General features: G+C 34.0%; 1 protein-coding gene across 1 annotated transcript; it reads left to right on the forward strand.

The window, feature by feature from the left end:
• Positions 1–2,097: 2,097 nt before the first annotated feature.
• On the forward strand, positions 2,098–19,967 carry LOC136030978 (cytochrome c oxidase subunit 5A, mitochondrial-like). Its single transcript, XM_065710132.1, has 4 exons — positions 2,098–2,255; positions 10,332–10,450; positions 16,431–16,601; positions 19,801–19,967. The coding sequence occupies exons 1-4, from the start codon at positions 2,195–2,197 to the stop codon at positions 19,897–19,899; spliced, it is 450 nt and encodes a 149-aa protein (XP_065566204.1). The 5' UTR covers positions 2,098–2,194; the 3' UTR covers positions 19,900–19,967.
• Positions 19,968–20,836: the final 869 nt, after the last annotated feature.

A 20,836-nucleotide genomic window follows, 5' to 3' on the forward strand; every position in this document is an offset into this window, starting at 1 on the left:
AAGACGGTCAGAATTCCCTTTTATTTATTTTATTACAAAAAAATGGAATTTTTAAGAAAAATAGGACAAATAATTTCTTTAACTATAATAACTACAATTTTACAACTTTTTGTGCAGTTTATAATTTATTTTTATATATTTCTTAACGAATTCTAAAACTACATATTTTGATATCGATATGTATATTGCCAGTGGCGTAATTTCTTCAAAATCAGGAGGGGAGGGGGGGGGGGCAAAGTTGGAGCCAATTTTCCAAGATCAAATAAAAACGACAGTGGAAAATGGAAAAGAGACATAAAAAGGCAAATACCAAAAAGGCAAAAATATACTAAAGAAAACTGATCTGTTTCTCTCTAAACTTGAATTATCTAGGCTTATCTTAGTTTTGAAAAGATTGTTTTAAGAAACTAAATTCCAGGTGGGAGGGGGCAAACAGGGCTTTAGAGGGGGCAGTTACCCCTCTGCCCCATTGCAAGTTGCGCCCGTTTATATTGTTACCAAATAAATGAAAATTATTAAGAACTATTTATTTATCTTTCTTTTGTATCTATATGGGGCGCCAGGAAACTCAGAATCATAAATGGGGTCTTGAATGAACAAATATTTAACAAACCCCGTTTTAGAGTTTTAATCGTCTAAAAAATATGTGTGTCTAGTTTTCAGTAAAATGCTTCTTTTTCAGAATTCTACAAATATAGGGAAATATAACGTGCCAGTTTATTTGAAACAGACTTTTCAAAAATATATTCCTTTCGACCCGAAACAAATGAATTCGAACTCGCTACTTTTTTTCGTACGAAGACAGTTGTAATTCCTCATAACTAATAATTCCTCATAAATCAATAGCAGGCCTGAATTGGCAATGTAATATATCAAGGTAAGAAAAATTGATAACAATGAATGTCTTCATGACTTATAAAACGTGGAATTTTGTGTCTCGTTTCTTAGGTGTATTTTGGCTATTTTTTAAGGTTCTAGATCATCTGAGCATGGGGGTTTTCCAATAAAATCTACATCGAAAGCATAAACAAAATGAAACCTTTATTTTGTGCTTAATCATTTACCATTTCTGGTTTAAGATAAAGAAACATTCATGTGCATCAGTTTTTCAGCAAAGCCAAGGAAGTGCGACCCATTTTTCTATTTAAGAAACTGAATATATTTCAGCCTTGCAAACATAATATCAGCTGGTTAAAACAATATTTTCAGCTCGCAATTTTGACAAGTGGCTATGTTTACCTTTTTCTTAATCAATGTTTTTTAAAAGAATTCGGGCAAATACTATGCTCGTTAAAACAAATTTTCTATCACCGATCTGAACTTCTACAGAAAAAGTCACTTCTAACGTACTTGTTTTTCATATGCATTGTCTCTTATTTTTTTTACTCCATTTTGGACTAAATTTTGAGCACACCTTTTCTGGTTTTTATAAAATTCACCTCTTTTTAATAAATTTTCCGCTTTACTTCGTTCATAGCAACTTAGAACCTTTTCTGGTTGTTCAATAGCTGGGTCTTTTAAAGAGAGAAACTTTTAAAAAGAGGAATTTTTCTTTTAAAAGGTAAATTGGGTACAAAAGGAGTGGCTTTTTTGGGAAAATTCAGCTCTGCAATCTCGCTTGTTTTTGTTTGAAATTGGCCAACATGTTTACCTGAAGATAAGGATATATCTTTCAAATTTGTATTTGTTTTTGCACTTGATTTTTAATTTTCCAAAGACTAAAAATGCTTCAAGAAAAACGCAGGGTTTTTTTAATGACTTAGTTGCATAATATTCTCGTTAAATTTCTTGAAATGGTTAATTTCTTTGGTAATTACAATTTAATCTGTAGCCACTTGCAGCGTTTCTGATACGATATAATTATACCATTTTTATATTATTTAAGGTCCTGGTGCACAGTGCTGCACATTTGAAATTTTTTGGTACAGTTTTATTTGACTTGATTCTATCTGGCTTGGGTATCTATTCAAATTTTAGTTTATCGGAAATATTCTTCTTATTGAGGCAAATTTTCAACCTGCAGTTCAGACAGCACAAATTAATCGTTTGCGCTACAGTTTTAATCGGAAAATGGATATGTTTATTTTCAAAGGCTTGGCACCGTTGGTGATTTATTTTTAACATCATCCGCAACACTGTGCGTTAGGAAATTTTTTTCAATTTTCTTAAAAAATTCCATAGTTTAAAATCTGAAATGCTAAGGAACACTCTCTTTGCAATTGCAAGGGCTGGAACAGAAGCTATATCTAAAAGAGGTAATTTCAAATGTTATGTAAGTTAAAAAAATCCATTTTGCAAGCATGACCTATGCCTACTCTAGTTTATTTAGGTATGATGGTGGTAGTCTTTGGCTAGCCAACATCTGTTCTTTCAAAATTGAAATTTAGACAAAAGTTAGTTCTCTGCTCTACTTTATATAAATAAACTTATTCTGTTCCTCAGCAATTGTATTAGCCTGGATTAAGGCCATACAAGGTTGACTTTGTCTATCATAAGGATATATTGTACAAACTTTGAGATCTGGCATCAAAGATTATGCTTAAGCTTTAAATGTATAGCCAAGATGAGGCTCTGCTCTTGTCTATCAGTAAATTTGAAATTGTGATTTAGCTTTTTAAAGAGTAGATTAGCTGGCATAGCATACTACTGTGTATCTTTGCCTTAAAAGAGAAACAGCCTACCATTTGATGAAATGGTACACATAGGCACAATTCTATTACTAACCTAGGAATAAGGTGAACATAGTATTCAATGCCTTTTTGGCAAAGTTTTTGTCAAAAGGCTTCTTGGTATTTGGGAAAGTAGGCTAAGGGAATGAAAATTTTAGGATTAAATCTAGGGCCTAAAATTGGCTATAATATACTTGGGGTAAATTTGCAGTTTTCAATGTAATATAGCTAGGACAAAAGTAAATAGGCTACACCATAAGATTCCCTTTTTATGATCTTGTATGATTCAATAATCTTTTCTGAGAAAATTACACTTTGAGCCCTTAATGAAACCCCAAAAGGGAAAACAATCTATAGTAACCAAAAATCTAAAAAAAAAATTCAAAAAAAAAAAACTTTTTGTGAGGAAAGATCACCATATGTAGGTGATTCAAGAATAGTAATTATTACTTTTCTTAGTCTTAATAGTAAAATGTTATTTTGAAGAAAAAAAACATTACAGGAATTTATATAAAGAACCTGAAACCCCTTAAAATGACATCACAGTAAAACTAATGTAATTTTTTAGAGGTTTCTAGGTCTTTAAAAATTTCTACATATTTTTTTTTTCAAAATAACATTTTACCAATTTTACATTTATCCAAGGACAGTGATAATACCAACTCCTGAATCAGCTACAAATGGCAATTAATTTCACAATAGACAGTTTTTAGAAATATGATTTGAAAATTTTAGTGACTGTGGGCTATTTTCAGCCCTTTAAGGGCTCAATATAATAAGATGAATAAAAATAAAATACATAATAATAAATATAAAATAAGAGGAACTATATTCAATCTTTCCCACATGTTGTAAACTGATATTATTCTTCACTTCTCTTTCAAACCTTACTATATAGGTTTCATACAGAATGTCCTATGATAGTCAGTGTTTTTAGTGCCAATCACAGGAACAAATGCTGTTCTACCTCTAAGATAATCTTGGCTATTAAAATGGACCCAAATCTGCTGCAGAAAAAGCTTGACATCTTAAAAAAAATTAAGGTGAGATGGAATTTTTTTCTAGAAAAAATATACATAGCAGTCCTCTCCTTAATTCTTGTTGTGTTGAATGTGTTGTAATATCATATTACTACACATTCAACACAATTGGTCCAGTTAGCACTCTTGAGGATACTTCCCAACTTCAGAAAGACCTTGATCTCCTTAGCATGTAGGCGAAAGCTTGGCTACTCAATTTCAATGTGTCAAAATGTCATGTTTTACACTTTTGGCACAAGAATATTAATACAACTTACTCTCTTTATGGTCAGTTCCTTTCTCCAGTGTTGGAAGAATGTGACCTAGGAGCAATTGTTGACAATCATCTTAAATTCAGCACTCATGCAAAGAAGGCAGCAGCATCAGCCAGCTCACTACTAGGGTTGATAAAAAGAAAAATTTCCTCCCATTCTCCTAAAATTCTGAGCCTTTTAAGATGTCCAGAGAAGAGCCACTAAGGGGTGAGTGGACTGCATGAGCTCCCTTACCCTACACGATTATGCAAGCTGAAACTCCCAACTCTGGTTTATAGAAGAACATGGGGTGATGCCATTCTGGCTAATAAACTTATTGATTCAAAGGCACTTCTTGATCTTCTTCCTCTGGCATCTCAGGACTCTTGTACAAGGGGACATAACTTGCAGTTATCCAGGCAATTCTCCTCAAAGCAGCAAGATGCCCATTTCCTTACCAGCTGTGTTGCCAACCTCTGGAACAAATTACTGCCAGATACCATTGCTGCCCAAAGTGCAGACAGCTTTAAGAACCATCTTAACAATTAATGGAAGTATAACTGGGAAGCACTCGAATTAGCAATATCAAACCACTAGTCAAGTGTACATATTCAGCTATGTGTCATGTATTTTTAACTCTGGAGTTTCTACAAGGAAAAATCCTTAGATTGCTCCAAGCTGCAATTTAAGGTAATTGTGTAAGCACAAGACTAATGTACTTTAAAGCCTCCTATTTGCTATCCTGACAGTTACATTTATTTTTCTTTTTATTATTACTAGTGGTTGTAAGCCATATGGTTTCCCACATAAAAATACAAAAAAGATAAAAGAAACAAAAAATTGAAAAGATAAAAATAAAACAAACAAAAGAGGAGAACACTTGACAACACTAAAAACATATCTAAACTGAAAATTATTAAACTGTCTAAACCTATTAATTGTTTAAGGTGAATAGAATAGATAGAGAGGAAGACTAGACAACACTAAATATAAACTGAACTGTAAATATTGGAACTGAACATTATTAGGATTCAGGTGTAATTTGATAATATTATACTCAGTACAATAGTGATCCCTATGTAAAGAGCAATATGGTTACAAGTTATTCTTTTTTTTTGTCAGACCATACCACTTTGCATAGGAGTTGTTGTAGAAACTTAACAAGGGACTCATTTGATTGGAACTTGAAAGGGTTAGTGCTCTTTTCAATAGTTGAAAGTGACTGGAGGGCAACCAGTCCCCCTGCCCATCATTACCCCAAACACATCCAATCAAAATTTTGAGCTAACCATTTTGTTCAGTGTGCTTGAAAGGTTCAGGAATGATGCCTTTGAGGATGACCACCCCCCACAGACAGCCCTCAGGGCAAGGGATGTAAGTTATTCCCCAGGGGCATATAAGGTTTTATAGAAAGGGTGGTTGTATAAACTTTGGAGGTGTCTCATTAGATTGGTAATCAGAAGTCCTATTGCTCTTTTTAGTAGTCAAAAGTGATTGGAGGGTAATCAGCCTCCTTCCTGTAAAATAAAGGATCTTTTACCACATGAAGCTCCTGCCAAGGCCTGAAATATAATTTACCTTCCATTAGAATCATGAACTTCCTAAACTCTGGTACAGATGTAACCCCAGTTACCTGCCAAAGAAGGGTTTATCAAATACCATGTGACTGTGGCAGCTACTATATTGGTAGAGCCTATCAAAATTTAAAGAAATGTCTACAACAGCACAAAGATGACATAACTAAAGCTTTAAATTCTAATACTACAAATATTTCTTTCTGCTTTAAGCAGTCATGTTTTGATTATCCTAGCCATAAAATGCTTTTTGAAGAAACTTTCCTTATTAGCAATGATGTAGGCATAATTCAGGTTGTTCAAGAGGCAATTGAAATTTGAATCAAAAGAAATAGTAATATTTCTTTAAATAGGGATTTGGGAGAATATTCACTTAATGCCTCATATACAAATTTAACTGAAAATGATTTAGCAAATTACATTAAAAACCTGTAAACAATACCCCTCAACCTGTTATGGACAGATCTTCTAGACTGACTGCCAAAAAAGGTAAGTCTAGGCTTAAGAGTTTGTTTGTAAATGTTTTTTATTCCATTTGAATGAATTGTCTTTTTCACTTTGCTTGATGTACCAGTCCTGGTTGAACTTTCCTCAAGTAATGATGCTAGGACTGTTTTGTGAAAATATTTAATTTTTAAAGATTGTGTTTTAATATGAGTTCTTTTATATCCTTTGTTTCAATGGCACTTGGTATTCACCAAGTGACACATAGCAATCACAGATTATTATGGTCAATTGGTTGGTCTGTCTGTCCTGGTTTTGCTAGTTTAGGCAATTCCAGATAAGCTAGGACAATGACATTTGGCAGGCGTATCAGGGACCAGACCAGATTAAATTAGAAATAGTTTTTCCCCAATTCAACCATCTGGGAGGGAGTGGGGGGATGGTTAATTTGGAAAAATTCGAAAAAATGAGGTATTTTTAACTTACAAATGGGTGATTGGATCTTAATGAAATTTGATATGTAGATTGATATTGTGTCTCAGAGCTCTTGTTTTAAATCCCAACCGGATCTGGTGACATTGGGGAGGGTTGGGGGGGACCAGAAATCTTGGAAAATGCTTAAAGTGGAGAGATCAGGATGAAAACTAGTAGGTAGAATAAGCACAAGTCAAAGATACATAACTGACATAACCGGACCAGATGCGCTCTCTTTGGGGGGGGGGGAGTAATTTGGAAAAATTAGAAAAAATGAGGTATTTGTAACTTATAAACAGTGATCAGATCTTAATGAAACTTGATATTTGGAAGGATATTGTGCTTTGGAGCTCTCTTTTTAAATCCTGACCAGATCTGGTGAAATTGGGGGGAGTTGGAGGGGGAAACCAGAAATCTTGGAAAAGTTGAAAATTGAGGTATCTTACAAATGGGTGATCAGATCTTAATGAAACTTGATATATAGAAAGATCTTATGTCTCAGATGCTCCATTTTCATTTCGAATTGGTTCCGGAGACATAGGGGGTTGGAGGGGGAAACAGAAATCTTGGAAAACGATTAGAGTTGAGAGATTGGGATAAAACTTGATGGGAAGAATAAGTACAAGTTCTAGACACATGATTGACATAATTGGAGTGGATCTAGTCTCTTTGGGGGAGTTGGGGGGGGTCCAGTGTTTTGGCGAGTTTGGTGCTTCTGGACGTGCTGGGACAGTGGAAATTAGTAGGCATGTCAGGGACCTGCAGAAATTGACTTGATAACAGTCGTTTCCCTTATTCGACTATCTGGGGGGGGGGGCTTGAAGTGGAAAAATTGAAAAAATGAAGTATTTTTAATTTACAAATGGGTGATCAGATCTTAAAGAAATTTGATATTTAGAAGGACTTTGTGTCTCAGAGCTCTTATTTTGAATCCCGGCCATATACGGTGATATTTGGGGAGTTAGGTACATGATTGACGTAACTGGACTGGATCTGCTCTCTTTGGGGGAGTTAGGGTGTCCAGTGCTTTGGTGAGTTTGGTGCTTCTGGGCGTGCTAGGACAATGTCAATTGATAGGCGTATCAGGGACCTGCACAAATTGACTTGATAAAGTTGTTTTCCCCAATTCGACCATCTGGGGGTCTGAAGGGAGAGGAAAAATTAGAAAAAATGATGTATTTTTAACTTACGAGTTGGTGATTGGATCTTAATGAATTTTGATATTTAGAAGGACCTTGTGTCTCAGAGCTCTTATTTTAAATCCAAACTGCAATTAAGCCTCTGATTTTTCTTTTAAATCAATAAACTTCAGAGGGGGTTCATTGGATTGGGAATTGATAGTTCTAGTGCCCTGATCAATAGTCAAAAGTGGTTGGAGGACATACAGCCCTCTTCCCTTGCCTGTTATTCTGATTGGCTGTGTTTGAAAGGTATGAAGGGTGCATAAGCTTCAGATATGGCTCAGTCAGTTGACTGCCATTTTGTTTAAAATTGTCTAATGATAATATAAAAAGGCTTCAGGGCTGAAATAGTCCCTCAGAACTTGGAGGCAAGTGTTTTAAGTTATGCCCCAAAGACATAAGATTTTTATGGAATGGGTGGCTGTATAAACTTTGGATAGGGCTCATTTGATTGGAAATTTGGAAATTATAGTGCCTTTTATAAGAGTTAAAAGTGAATCCCTCACATGGCCATTATTTTCCAAAACAAGCATCCAATCAAAATTTTGAGACAACCCTTTTGTTCAACATTGTAGAACAGTCAAGCAGCTATTTTTCTAGGGATTTTGGGTATGTCAAGCCCCATAGTTTTGCAGTTGGCCCAATATGCTTTAAAACTAAATCAAAAGGCATTGTTTGTCAATAAGAAACCTCAGCAATATATTGAGAACAACTGGGAGTATTAATTTGAAACTTTTGGGGCTACTACTATTACTGCTTCTACTGTTACAATTTAAATAAATCAAAAGAGTGTAAGTGTATCCAGGTTGCCAAAGAGCATAGATAGAATTTTTTTAGAATCATATTAAGTTTTTTTCTGTGGTGAACCTGAGGAGCTATACAATTCAATTAAAAAAACATTTGTTTCAGGATCAAAAATTATTGGAAAACTTTCTGCAACATACAAATAACAAGCCAAACTGTGGATTCCTATAGAAAAAAATATAAAATATTATTTCTTTTTCATGAAAAAGACTATTTGAATAAAAAAAAAAAACAGAAATTAATTTAAAAAACTTTTTCCACCAACAATATTTTTGAAGAAATGTTCAAGCCAAAAATGAGCAGAAATAAAGTCAAATAACCTTCCAAGCATAAAACCATCACAAATCACCATCAATAAATAAATAAAACTCAAAACAAACAGAAATTACAATAAATACCCTAGTCAAACTGAATGAACAAAAATTAACATGAGAAAGGCTGACAACCCCCATGCCTTCTGAAGACCAGAACATAATTTGCACTTTACTGAGAAAAAAACATGTTGAAAATGTTTCACTTTTTTACTTTAACAAGTAAAAAATTATCACAACTTTAAGGAATAAATATCAGTATGTTATTTTTTAACTGAGAATCCATGGTCATTTGTTAACATGAATTGAATTAGAAAACAAAAGAAACACAAAAATGAAATGAAGAATGAACAATTAAAAATATATACAACACAAAATATATCGGAACTAAAACTTGTCTGAGTTTTGAGCTAAATGCACCATGTATTGTAATTATACTTCTATGTTGACCTGTACTTTCTGAAAAACATCTGGTCTCTGTGTTTTTATTGGGTGTTTTACTGCCTGTTCAATAAAGAAAATAAAACAGCTTCTTCAATCTAACTCTTCAATCATTTTTTTTTCTGTAAAGTGCAAATTATTTTCTGGTGTTGAGAGAAGGATATGTCCCCCTTGTTTTATTTTTGTCTTGTTTTGAGTTTGAATTGAGATCAGTCTAGAAGGGACTGGTCAGTCTAGAGGGACTGATCTAGAAGGATCAGTCCCCCTTGTTTTGATTCTATTTCTGCTCATCTTTGGCTTAGTGGAGCTCATAACTTTTCGTTGAAAAACGTGTTTTATGGAAAAAGTTTTCAAATTGATAAAATTCATAAGACTATTTGTGGAATAGCTTCATGGTTTTTAACGTATTATGGTTTTTAATGTACTAACAGTAATTGAATTAGAAAACAAGAGAAATACAAAGCAGTTAAACACTTGACAACTATGAAAGATACTAGATACAAAATATGAAATGAGCAATGAACACTTAAAAATATATACAATACAAAATATACCAGAACTAAAACTTGCCTGAGTTTTGAGCTAAATACACCATACATTGTAATTCTGTGACTTGTATACTTGTATTATCTATGTTGACTTCTACTTTCTGAAAAAGCTCAGATGTTTTTATTGTTTTTTTACTGCTCAGTAAACAAAGAAAATAAAACAGTATCATCAATCTAACCCAGTTGATAGGTAACTAGGGTGCCTTTTTTCTATTTCCCATAGATATGGTCTGAGCACTACCCCCCTTCCCCCGAAAAAGAGCTTGATTTCTGCATGTTTTCAGAATATCCTTGAAAATTATTGGGTGGAGGAAGCCACTGCCATGATAAAAAAAATACTGATGGCCAGGATTAGGGATGTATCTAGTACAGTTCAAGGTACCTTCCCCTCCCCCCAGAAATCTGAAATTGTCTTGAATTTCTGGGCACTTCTCATTCAAATTCACTTTTTTTTATTTCCTATCTCATTTTTTTACTGCCCTAAAAAAAAACTCATGCATACATATTTGGCCAGGAAATTTAGATTTTATTTATATTACTGAGGTTTTCATGAACTTTTTTCTTGGAATTTCTCCTAAGTTCTTCATTTTTAAAGTTTGTTTCTTTTTGAAGGTTTGGCATTATCTTCTACTCAGCTCTCTAAGCACAAGACTGAATCTGATGAAGAATTTGATGCCAGATATGAGGCTTTTTTCAACAGACCTGACATTGATGGATGGGAAATCCGAAAGGTAAAGCAGCCTTCTGTTTCACTTTTGTATTTGAAAGCATATAACTTATTGTTGTTGAACATTCACCTAAGTTTGAAGATTTTAAGAGAAGAATAAAAGCTAATTTTCCTCATTTTTACATTTGCTTTGAACTATTCATAAATGTACCAGTATAAACATTTCAAGAGAGAACTAGAGGATGCGTATTGAATACAACACAATCTACAAATCTTTCTCAGAATGATCTTAAAATGTGATAAACCCCTTTTGTGATTGATTTTTAATTACATACATCATAAACAAGTGAATATGCAGATTCTCATCACAAAAAATATAGTAAATGTAAGGTATGCATGCAATAACTATTCCTTCCCTCAAATTTGTTAGTTACTTGCATATCAAGTAAATACAGATTCTAAAATAATAGCTAGTACACTTTTAATTTAGGTAGGTTGAAAAGTGTTTGAAACTGACCATATTCTTGCTAAGTGCTATCATGCAGATTAGTTCTTACTAGTCTCTTTTTCAGTGGCATCAATTGGGAGGAAGGGCACCTAACCCCCAATTTTGTTTGCCCCTCTCCCTGGATTTGGATAAATACCTTTTGTGGTATTTTCAATGAAAATTGCCTTTTTTATTCACATTGAACAAAAAATTAAAAACATTTTACCCCCCCCCTCCCCCTAATTTCTGTGACTTGATGCAACTGCTCCGTTTTTCTTATCATTTCAAGTGAAATAAGACTAAAAATGAAAGCATAAGGTGGTATGAGACTAGATAATACTTTGCTGAGAAACAACTATCAGAAGCCAAAAAGAATAGCCAAATTCATGGTTTAAGAAGAAACAAAACAGATCATAAGCTTATCATAATCATACGCAAATCATAGATCACAACCATATGCAAGTCAGAAATCAGTAAAGAAAAAGTTGATAAAAAAAGGCTTGGGCCAAAAAAAAAATAAAAAGTATAACTCAAACTTGAAACTAAAAAATTAGAGCTCATACTGCATCAAAAAAGGAAAAAAAATAACGGCAATATAAGAAGACAATAATTATTGTGACAATTCATGAATAAATAAAAGGAGACAGAAGAACCTTACTTAGTTCAGAAGGTGCTCCATGATAAAAAGGATGAAAGTCTTTCAGAATATCTTGGTAACGGCGTCAATCGGCAAGTAAGTTGGGAGTGCTGTGTCAACTAAGAGGAGAAGATAAGGTCTAGTGGGATTTGTGGAAACCAGGGAAATGATCTCTGTGCAGGTAATGGAAATGGCAGACTTAGCAATGCAAAGAAATATCATCCTTTCTTTCTTTTAAGGTAGTAAGGTATTCAGCTTTAGGAAGCATGGGGTTTTAATCTGCTTGTAAATGATCCTTAACACAGGCCTTTGGACCAACTCAATTTTGTTGATAAGTTCACAAGAAAGATGCCAGACCTGATATGTGTATTTCAATAATGGTCTGACAAAGGGCAGTTAAACATGGAGATAACGTATCCTTGGGTAACAACGTTTAACAATATTTTAACCCCCACTTGAGCTTCCCACTTGAGATTATTGGAAAATGCAACTCTAAGGAGTTTAACTCGTTTCTCTGACATGTTGGGTAAAATAGGGTCTACTAAAAGGAAGTGAGCTGTAGAAAGTCTATCCTTGTGGTAGTTTATCTAGGAGTTTACTTTAAGGTTTAAACCTGTAGCTTCATTTAAAACATGGGTTAGGTTTTCAAAGGGGTCACTTTTAAAGGGTTGTTGTGACATAGAAAGTTGTTCTTAAATAGTTATAAAGGATGTTGTGGCTGCCCATGTTTTATTTTCTTCCTAAGAAAATTCAGTTGATCTGGGCAAAGGAACTTTTTTTCTTTTTCTTTTTTTTTTTTATTCCAGGCAAAATTATCTTTAAGCTTAGTTCTCCCACAGCCTGACAAAAAATCGTCCACAAAAAAAAAATGTTTGCGGCGCAAGCAAAAATATCTAGACAATTCGCACTCCAGGCAATTTTTTTTTTTCGCTTCAAGAGATGAAGAAAAAAATGAGATGACTTTGTACTTCTGCTTGTGCCCTTACTCTAATGATGCATTTAATTTACTTATCAAAGAATTTGAGAAAGAAGACCCTGATTTCTATTTTGATTACTTCGGGTTGTGTCCTGATCGGTTTAAAATGATCCATAATTTCATCAAACCTCATATATAAAAAAAAGAAAACAAACTGGAGACAGACAATCTCAACAGAAAAACGTTTGGCAGTAACTTTGAGATACCTAGCTACAGGAGAAAGTAAAAGGTCTCTTTCATTTCAATACAGAGTTGGCAGGTCTACATTGACTATGATTATTTCAGACGCTTGCAAAGCAATATATTATACCCTCTAGCCTTATTACTTACCCGGTCCTACTCTGGAACTTTTGATGCAATTTTCTAAGGGTTCTGTGAAAAATGGAACTTTCCAAACTGTATTGGGGCTTTGAATGGAAAGCATGTAAAAATTCAGTTCCCACCAAACTCGGGGTCAGAATGCTATGGTTATAAGAAAAACTTCAGTTTAAATTTAATGGCTGTGTGTGATCCTGACTATAATTTTATTGTGGTTGATTTAGGGTCTGAAGGAAGAAATAGTGATGGCGGTGTTTTTGGACACTCTTTATTTGGAAGAGCTGTGTAGAAAGGAGATTCTCCATTCCCCCCAGATTCAAACTTACCTCAAACCAATACTAAATTTACTCATGTTATTGTAGCAGATGAGGCTTTCCCTCTTCAAACTAATATAATGAGACATTTTCCTAGACAGCAATCGACCAGCAAAACAAAAAGATTTATAATTACTAATCAGAGCCAGAAGAATCATTGAAAATGCTTTTGGAATTTAAGCGGCAAGGTGGAGGATTTTTAGAACAGAATTTACTGCAAGGTTGAAACAGCCAAGGACATTGTTAAGGCTACAATATGTCTCCATAGTTTGTTAATGTCATCTGCACCATATGGTGGTTAGAATCAGTACTGCCCCCAAGTATTTGTAGATACAGAGGATAGAAATCAGTTACAGGACAGAAATTGTTGGAACTGAAAATCTCAACCCCTTAAATAGACAAAGTTGCAACAGATCTTCACATGCTGCTGTCAAATTTAGGGAGCTGTTAAAACTCTATTTAAACAGTTCAAAAGGCTCTGTTCCCTGTTAGAATGGTCATGTGACAAATACAGGAAGAAGAAATTAGTTGTTTGTAATCAGTCTGATAAAATTGCACTTGTTTATTAAAAATAAAGCTTATATTTCTCTAAGTTCTGTGTTATACATGAGCTCTTGCATCTTTATCTTCAAGACAGCTTTTTTCTGGTCACTCAACCTTTTCATTGGCTCATGCATGCTTTTTAAAAATAGCATATCTGCTAAAAAAAAATTCCAGTCACTATTTTTCATTTTTTGTATGTTTTGCATTTTTTGCGTGTATTTCATGGTTTTTACTCCACATTTTAATACTTTTATATTGTTTTCGTGGGTAAGAAATAAATTATTATTATTATTAAGTATTATTGATTTTTTTTTTTTTTTTTTTTTTTTTTTTTTTTTTTTTTTTTTTTTTTTTTTTTTTTTTTTTTTTTTTTTTGGTAAGCTCTTTAAACAGTTTTATCACAAAAAAAAAATTCAAAGAAGTAGGCTAATTCAACCAATCAATTTAATATTATTTATTAGGTAGACTTTTAATTAGCTGAGTAAACATAAACATTTTAATAATGACAACAAGGGGGATCTGATCTTGGGAAAGAGGACTTGGGAGCTAGGCTATTCATTTCAAAAGTGAAGTTTGGAGAAGCTAACCTAAGCACAAATATTAGTGCAAAATGCTATAATAAAGACAAGATGAGGGGAGGGGACTGGTCTACTTTAAAGCAGCAGGCTAATTCAATCAATCAAGTTGAGGTTGTTCATTACGGAAACTTTGAATAAGGTGACTAAACATAAACATTGTAATGAAAACAAGGAGGGAATTGATCTTGGGAAAGAGGGCTTGGGAGCTAGGCTATTCGTTTCAAAAGTAAAGTTTGTAGAAGCTGACCAAAACATGAGCTAAATATTATTATAAAGACAACAGGGGGGAGAAGGCTGATCTACTGGAAATCAGTAGGCTAGCCTAATTCAACCAATCAAATTGACGTTATTTGTTAGGTAAATTTTGAATAAGCTGAATAAATATTATAATAATGACGACAGGTGGGAATTTATCTTGGGGAAGAGGGCTTGGGAACTAGGTTATTCGTTTCAAAGAGTCAACAAATAAAAAAAAAAACACATTTTTACCTGATTTTCTTCAGTGTGTTTGCCTCTTCCTTTCAAGTATAGCTGCCAGGTCCTTATATTCCTTGCTTTTCATATCATACAAAACAGGAAATGATCTAACGCTTGTTATTAACTTTTCCAAATCCATATTTATTTTCTCTCTTAATAATATCGCCAAGCAACTCGATTTTTCAACTTCCAGTTGAAGCTCTGCGAAGCGAGTTTTTTTTGGACTATCTGTCTTGGCTTTTTCTATAATTCATTCTACAGTTGAAATATTCATTCTAATCAGTTTTACATTGTCTTGCAAAAAGAATTCCCTATTGTTCTTCTTGTTTTGGTGTTTGTGATGGAAAGGCAGTGTGGTCTTCGTCGCTATTTCTACAATTAGCCATGGCTTGATGTCCACAACTACTTGATTTTAATTCAAGTAGCTTTTTGTGGCTCGGCGACGCAATTCTCGCTTTGCGAAGCAATATTCACGCTCTTTGAGAGTTAGGCTTTATTCAAGTTTTCTTTTGTGGTTTTATGTAAAGAAATGAAGTGCACTAAGTTGGCTCTTAAATTGGGCCAGGGACCTTAACCTTGGGGGCATGCCTCATAAAAAGAGAGGAGAGACAGAAGATTTGTATTAAAATTTATCCAAAGGAGAAATTAAATAGTACAGCCGGAAAATACCCCTTTTTCAATTTTCGACCCCCTTTTCCTCCATCTATAGTTACTAATAAAACTAGGAGATTATCTTTCAAAAACTATTGAGGAAACCTCTTTCTTAGAATAACCACCACCGCTCCCAATGAACCTAAAGCATGAGAAAATCTACGTAATTTGTAATTAAAATTAAGCTCTTTTAGGATCAGTCCTCCTCTTTCATAAAGTCTTTGTCTGTTTGTACCTTTCTATACATGTGTTTGTGCTCCTTAGATAAAGAGGACATATGTAGAAATATAATAACAATGATTGTTGAATGGAGCTAAAACATTATTCATTTTATCTTCATAAGAATTCGTCTAGGAAGAACAAGATTCAATTGTACTGTCGGACAAGATGAGATTTTATGCAAAAGTGACTATCCCTGACTGTAGGTAGCTGGATTGACTTTTCTCTTTCATAAAACAGTAAAATTTTAAGTTAAAAAAATCGAAGGTTTAAGGAGAATTATATAAATAGCAAAATAGTCGAGTAAAAAAGCTCGTAGTGTTATAAACCATAAAATGGCAATGTACAGTGGGTGAAATCTTATGACAGAATACTATAGGTTGGTAGCACAAAAGTTGCTAATAGATTTAAAATTTCGTTTAGCCAAATTTTTTAATGAAATTTTAACATCCAAGAATATGCAATCATTATGATTTCTTAAGTTCAGTTTGTTACAAGCTAAAATCACAATTAAGAATTAAAATGCAAAGGTAATATTGAACCCAGAAGAGGTAGTAAGGAGCAAACCCCATCCCAAAGGAACCATAAATCAGAATTGTGTTTAAAAGTGAATTTTCAAATGTAAAATAGTTGCCATTTGACACTGGTTAAGGAATGATATTATTCATATTGAACTTGAAAGTAAAAAGCAGTGACAAAAACAAAATTATTGAAATTTCGAGAAGCAGCTCAAAACCTTCGTGAACTGTGGTTGATCAAAATAAAAAAGTATACCATTGGAGTCCTCACGGTCGAAAACTCAGAGAGCCCATAATCCAAAATAATTTGTGTTTTTTTCTCAAAGGCAATGAACGATCTTGCTGGCATGGATTTGATTCCTGAACCAAAAATCGTTATAGCTGCTCTTCACGCATGTCGAAGGTTGAACGATTATGCCCTCACCACCCGCTTCTTAGAAACAATCCGTGATAAATGTGGTGGAAGAGTCAAGGAAATTTACCCCTACATCCTTCAGGTAAGGTTTTTTGTTTCCTTTCTTTGTCATTCCTCTGTTCGCTCCTTTGCTCCTTCATGACACTTAGTGCCCTCTACCCGGAGGTACTTGATTACAATTACCCTACTGAACTTGACTTGAGAGTAGCAGTGGTGGATATAGCCAAAAGCATAACTTTAAAAACTTTTATGATATTGATGATGGGAAAACAATTTGCTTCTCCTTCTAATGTTCCAAGTGTCTTCAGTAAAAAATTGATTTATTATGTTAATTAATTAATTCTATTAGTAATTCTGTTCTTTACTGCTCCTGACATTGCAAAAATGTATTGCTAATACTTTTGGGGGCTGTTGCTGCTATTAGAGAGTTTTTTGTATGATCTATCAATGAACTCACTGCAACAATAATTAAACATAGAATTGTTGAATTCGCCAGAAGAAGAGCATTGCTAGGATTTTTGATCGTCCAATAATTATAACTAATACATCTAGATACTATGTGTACAAATGCACTAACATGTTAAATAGGCTATAAGATAACTGGGGAGCTTGCCATATGCCAAAACAATGTTTTACCATATTTCCCTGATGGGTTCTTTAATAGAAACTGCTGATTAGATCGCCACTTGGACAACCAATTTTTATTAAAATGTTTTTTTTTATAATTTTTGATTACTAAGGGCCGTGGTTCGTTCTTTACCGGGCTGTAGATGCTATTGCAACCATGGTACTTTCAGCAGAATTTGGTCTTAAGTTGTTCCAACAAATATTGGGACACTATCGGATGTATCCACCCTTTACCTACTGAACGCGCACTTTCAACACACCTATAACATGAGCAAAATAGAATTAGGTTCTTTACACATGTAATAAACTGCTAGGAATAATATTCATCATTTTCTGGAACTATGAAACACTTCCCAATAAAATCGGCATAGCTGTAATCGTTAATGACAAGAAAGCTTCTTACAACTGTTTGCTAAAATCTGGCAAATCTATTATAGAAATTTTTTCACATACAAATTTGTCCCTGTCTCGATTGTCATATTCATTCTATATTATGTTTTTCAGAAGAAATCATTACCAAGATTTGTAGGCATGCCTGCTAATGGAAATGTAGGGAGGGAGGGGGGGTACTCGTTCATTTTTTTTTAATAAAGGTACAAAAAAGGGTGTTCAAAACCTAGTGAATGGAGATTCAACCGAAAATATCTTCTTTTTTTAATAACGGGCGGAGGTAAAAAATCTAGGGGGGGGGCACTTGTCACCCTCTTCTCAATTGGCTGCCCCTGTGGAAAATACTAATAAAAAATACAAATGTTTAATCAAGATTTTCATAAAATACTTCAAGGTTTGCTTGGAAATTGCGCCATTTTTTAAACAATATTTTGGATTTTTGTTAGTTTTTTTAAGCATAGGGGCTCATACGCAGATCAACAGGATCAATAAGGCTAATATTATGAAGTCACGTGAAATAAATTTACACTATGTTGGAATATTGGAATGGAAATCTTTTAAAGATCTTATATTTTAATTTTTTACACTATGCAACTTTAGCTCGTCCTTCTCTATAGTCCTTCTATTAGATTCGTTTATTTTGGCTGTTGATAAAACTGATTGAATAATTGGTATTCTTTGATTTAAATGTAGCTCCCTGTTGACTCCATTTGAATATTTGTGTCTTTTTGTCTTGTGTGTTAAATAAGAATCTTGAATCAATGGAAAATGATGGTGGATGTGGCAACACTAAATAAAAACATTAAAAGAAGCATGTATCTTTCTCTTACTTTAATCTGAGAGTAAATCGACTGATGTACAGAAGAAACGCTCAATTTATTGAAAATCCAATATCAGCTGGAATCTTTCTAGTAGGCACTAATTTAGTTTCGTTTCTACTTATGCTACTTGGTTTTAAATCGTTTGAACCCGACTTCATAGTCACGCGACTCCTTGGTAGTCGAAGCTATACAATGAATTCGGATTTGTATTAAAATCAAAATTTTTGATCTTTGGGGCTGCTCAACACCATTCTACAGATAAGATTACTGCCCTAATACAAAACGCTGCAAGTGCATTTGTTGCAAACTGATGTTTGATTTTTAAAAAAAAGTTTTGGTTTTGGATCTTTTAAAGATCCTTATTTTAAATATGAAGCAATTAAAAGTTTTTATGGCACTTGGTATTAACCAAGTGAAATATAGCAATCGCCAATTCTGTCGGTCTGTCTGTCGGTCCCGGTTTTGCTACTTTAGGCACTTCCAGGTAAGCTAGGACGATGAAATTTGGCAAGCATATCAGGGACCGGACCAGATTAAATTAGAAATAGTCGTTTTCCTGATTTGACCATCTGGGGGGAGTGGGGGGCCGGTTAATTTGGATAAAATTGAAAAAATGAAGTATTTTTAACTTATGAGCAGGTGATCGGATCTCAATGAAATTTGATATTTAGAAGGATATCGTGGCTCAGAGCGCTTATTTTAAACCCGACCGGATCTGGTGACATTGGGGGGGGGGAGTTGGGAGGGGGAAACCTAAAACTTGGAAAACAACTAGCTGTGGAAAACACAACAACTAGCTGTGGAAAACACAACTTGGAAAACAACTAGCTGTGGAAAATAGAAATCAATGAGATAATAAAAAATAATGGCAATAGTGGTGGTCATAAGTAAAAGATAAGGGACAGTATCCCTCTCTATCTTTTGATCTGTCAATATGTTGACACGCGCCAAAAATACTACACAAATTTTACTTTTTGTTGTTCCTAGTTGTACACAAGTTTGCCGAAAGGGTATGAAATTACCTCCCTCCAATATATTTTGAACACGCATCCCACCCCCCTAGCTACATAGATGGGGTAGATTTGTATATGAAACGTATGAATATATTTGAGACTAAGATGCTCAAGAAGTTTTCTCATGAAATTTTTCTTGTTCTTGCCTCTAATCAGATCTTAAAATAAAGTCCAAAATATATACTCACAAAGCCATTGTTATTAATAATAATATGCTTAGCCAATTTGTATGGATATTATTATTGAGACTATTTATAAAATCTTTAATAATGTGGTTTGAGTTTTTTATTCAAACAATCATCTGTTTTAGTTGGGTTTTTTTAAGCCATGCTTTGTATTAAGGGCTCGATAATTCAAAACCTTCTTAAGTGTTTCTTGATTGGTGCATTAACTTTGAATGAACGCTCAAGCATTTTCTTTATTATTTCAGGAAATAAAGCCTACTTTGGATGAGCTTGGCATTAGCACTCCTGATCAACTAGGCTATGATGAGCCTGAACTTGGTTGCAAAACCATTGAGGAAGTATGAATTCAATATTAGGTGTTAATTGGCTCTTGAGTCATTCTTTGTCCTGTAATAAAGTACCTATCGTTTAACATTTGATTAGTAATGTTTGTTTAAATAGGGAGCAGACTTTCTTTTAGGGTTTCTAGTCGAAGAAAATGACTAGATAAACTGCCTTTGGTATGAGAGTCGAACCCACGGCTTCTAGAAGAGAGCTTTTCTGGGCCTTTGATTCAAGACTTTGCCCTTTTAGGCAATCTAATAAATAAATTGAAAATAACAGTTAAACACAGGATTTTTACACATGTTTCTTTACTGTTAAAAAATATTTTTTAATTAGTATTTTCAGTTTATTTAATTAATATTTTGAATCGTTTGAACCCGACTTCATAGTCACGTGACTCCTTGGTAGTCGAAGCTATACAATGAATTCGGATTTGTATTAAAATCAAAATTTTTGGTCTTTGGGGCTGCTCAACACCATTCTACAGATAAGATTACTGCCCTAATACAAAACGCTGCAAGTTCATTTGTTGCAAACTGATGTTTGATTTTTAAAAAAAGTTTTGGTTTTGAATCTTTTAAAGATCCTTATTTTAAATATGAAGCAATTAAAAGTTTTTATGGCACTTGGTATTAACCAAGTGAAATATAGCAATCGCCAATTCTGTCGGTCTGTCTGTCGGTCCCGGTTTTGCTACTTTAGGCACTTCCAGGTAAGCTAGGACGATGAAATTTGGCAAGCATATCAGGGACCGGACCAGATTAAATTAGAAATAGTCGTTTTCCCGATTTGACCATCTGGGGGGAGTGGGGGGCCGGTTAATTTGGATAAAATTGGAAAAATGAAGTATTTTTAACTTATGAGCAGGTGATCGGATCTCAATGAAATTTGATATTTAGAAGGATATCGTGGCTCAGAGCGCTTATTTTAAACCCGACCGGATCTGGTGACATTGGG

Source organism: Artemia franciscana, chromosome 9 (genome assembly GCF_032884065.1).
Source record: "Artemia franciscana chromosome 9, ASM3288406v1, whole genome shotgun sequence".
Classification (NCBI taxonomy): domain Eukaryota; kingdom Metazoa; phylum Arthropoda; class Branchiopoda; order Anostraca; family Artemiidae; genus Artemia; species Artemia franciscana.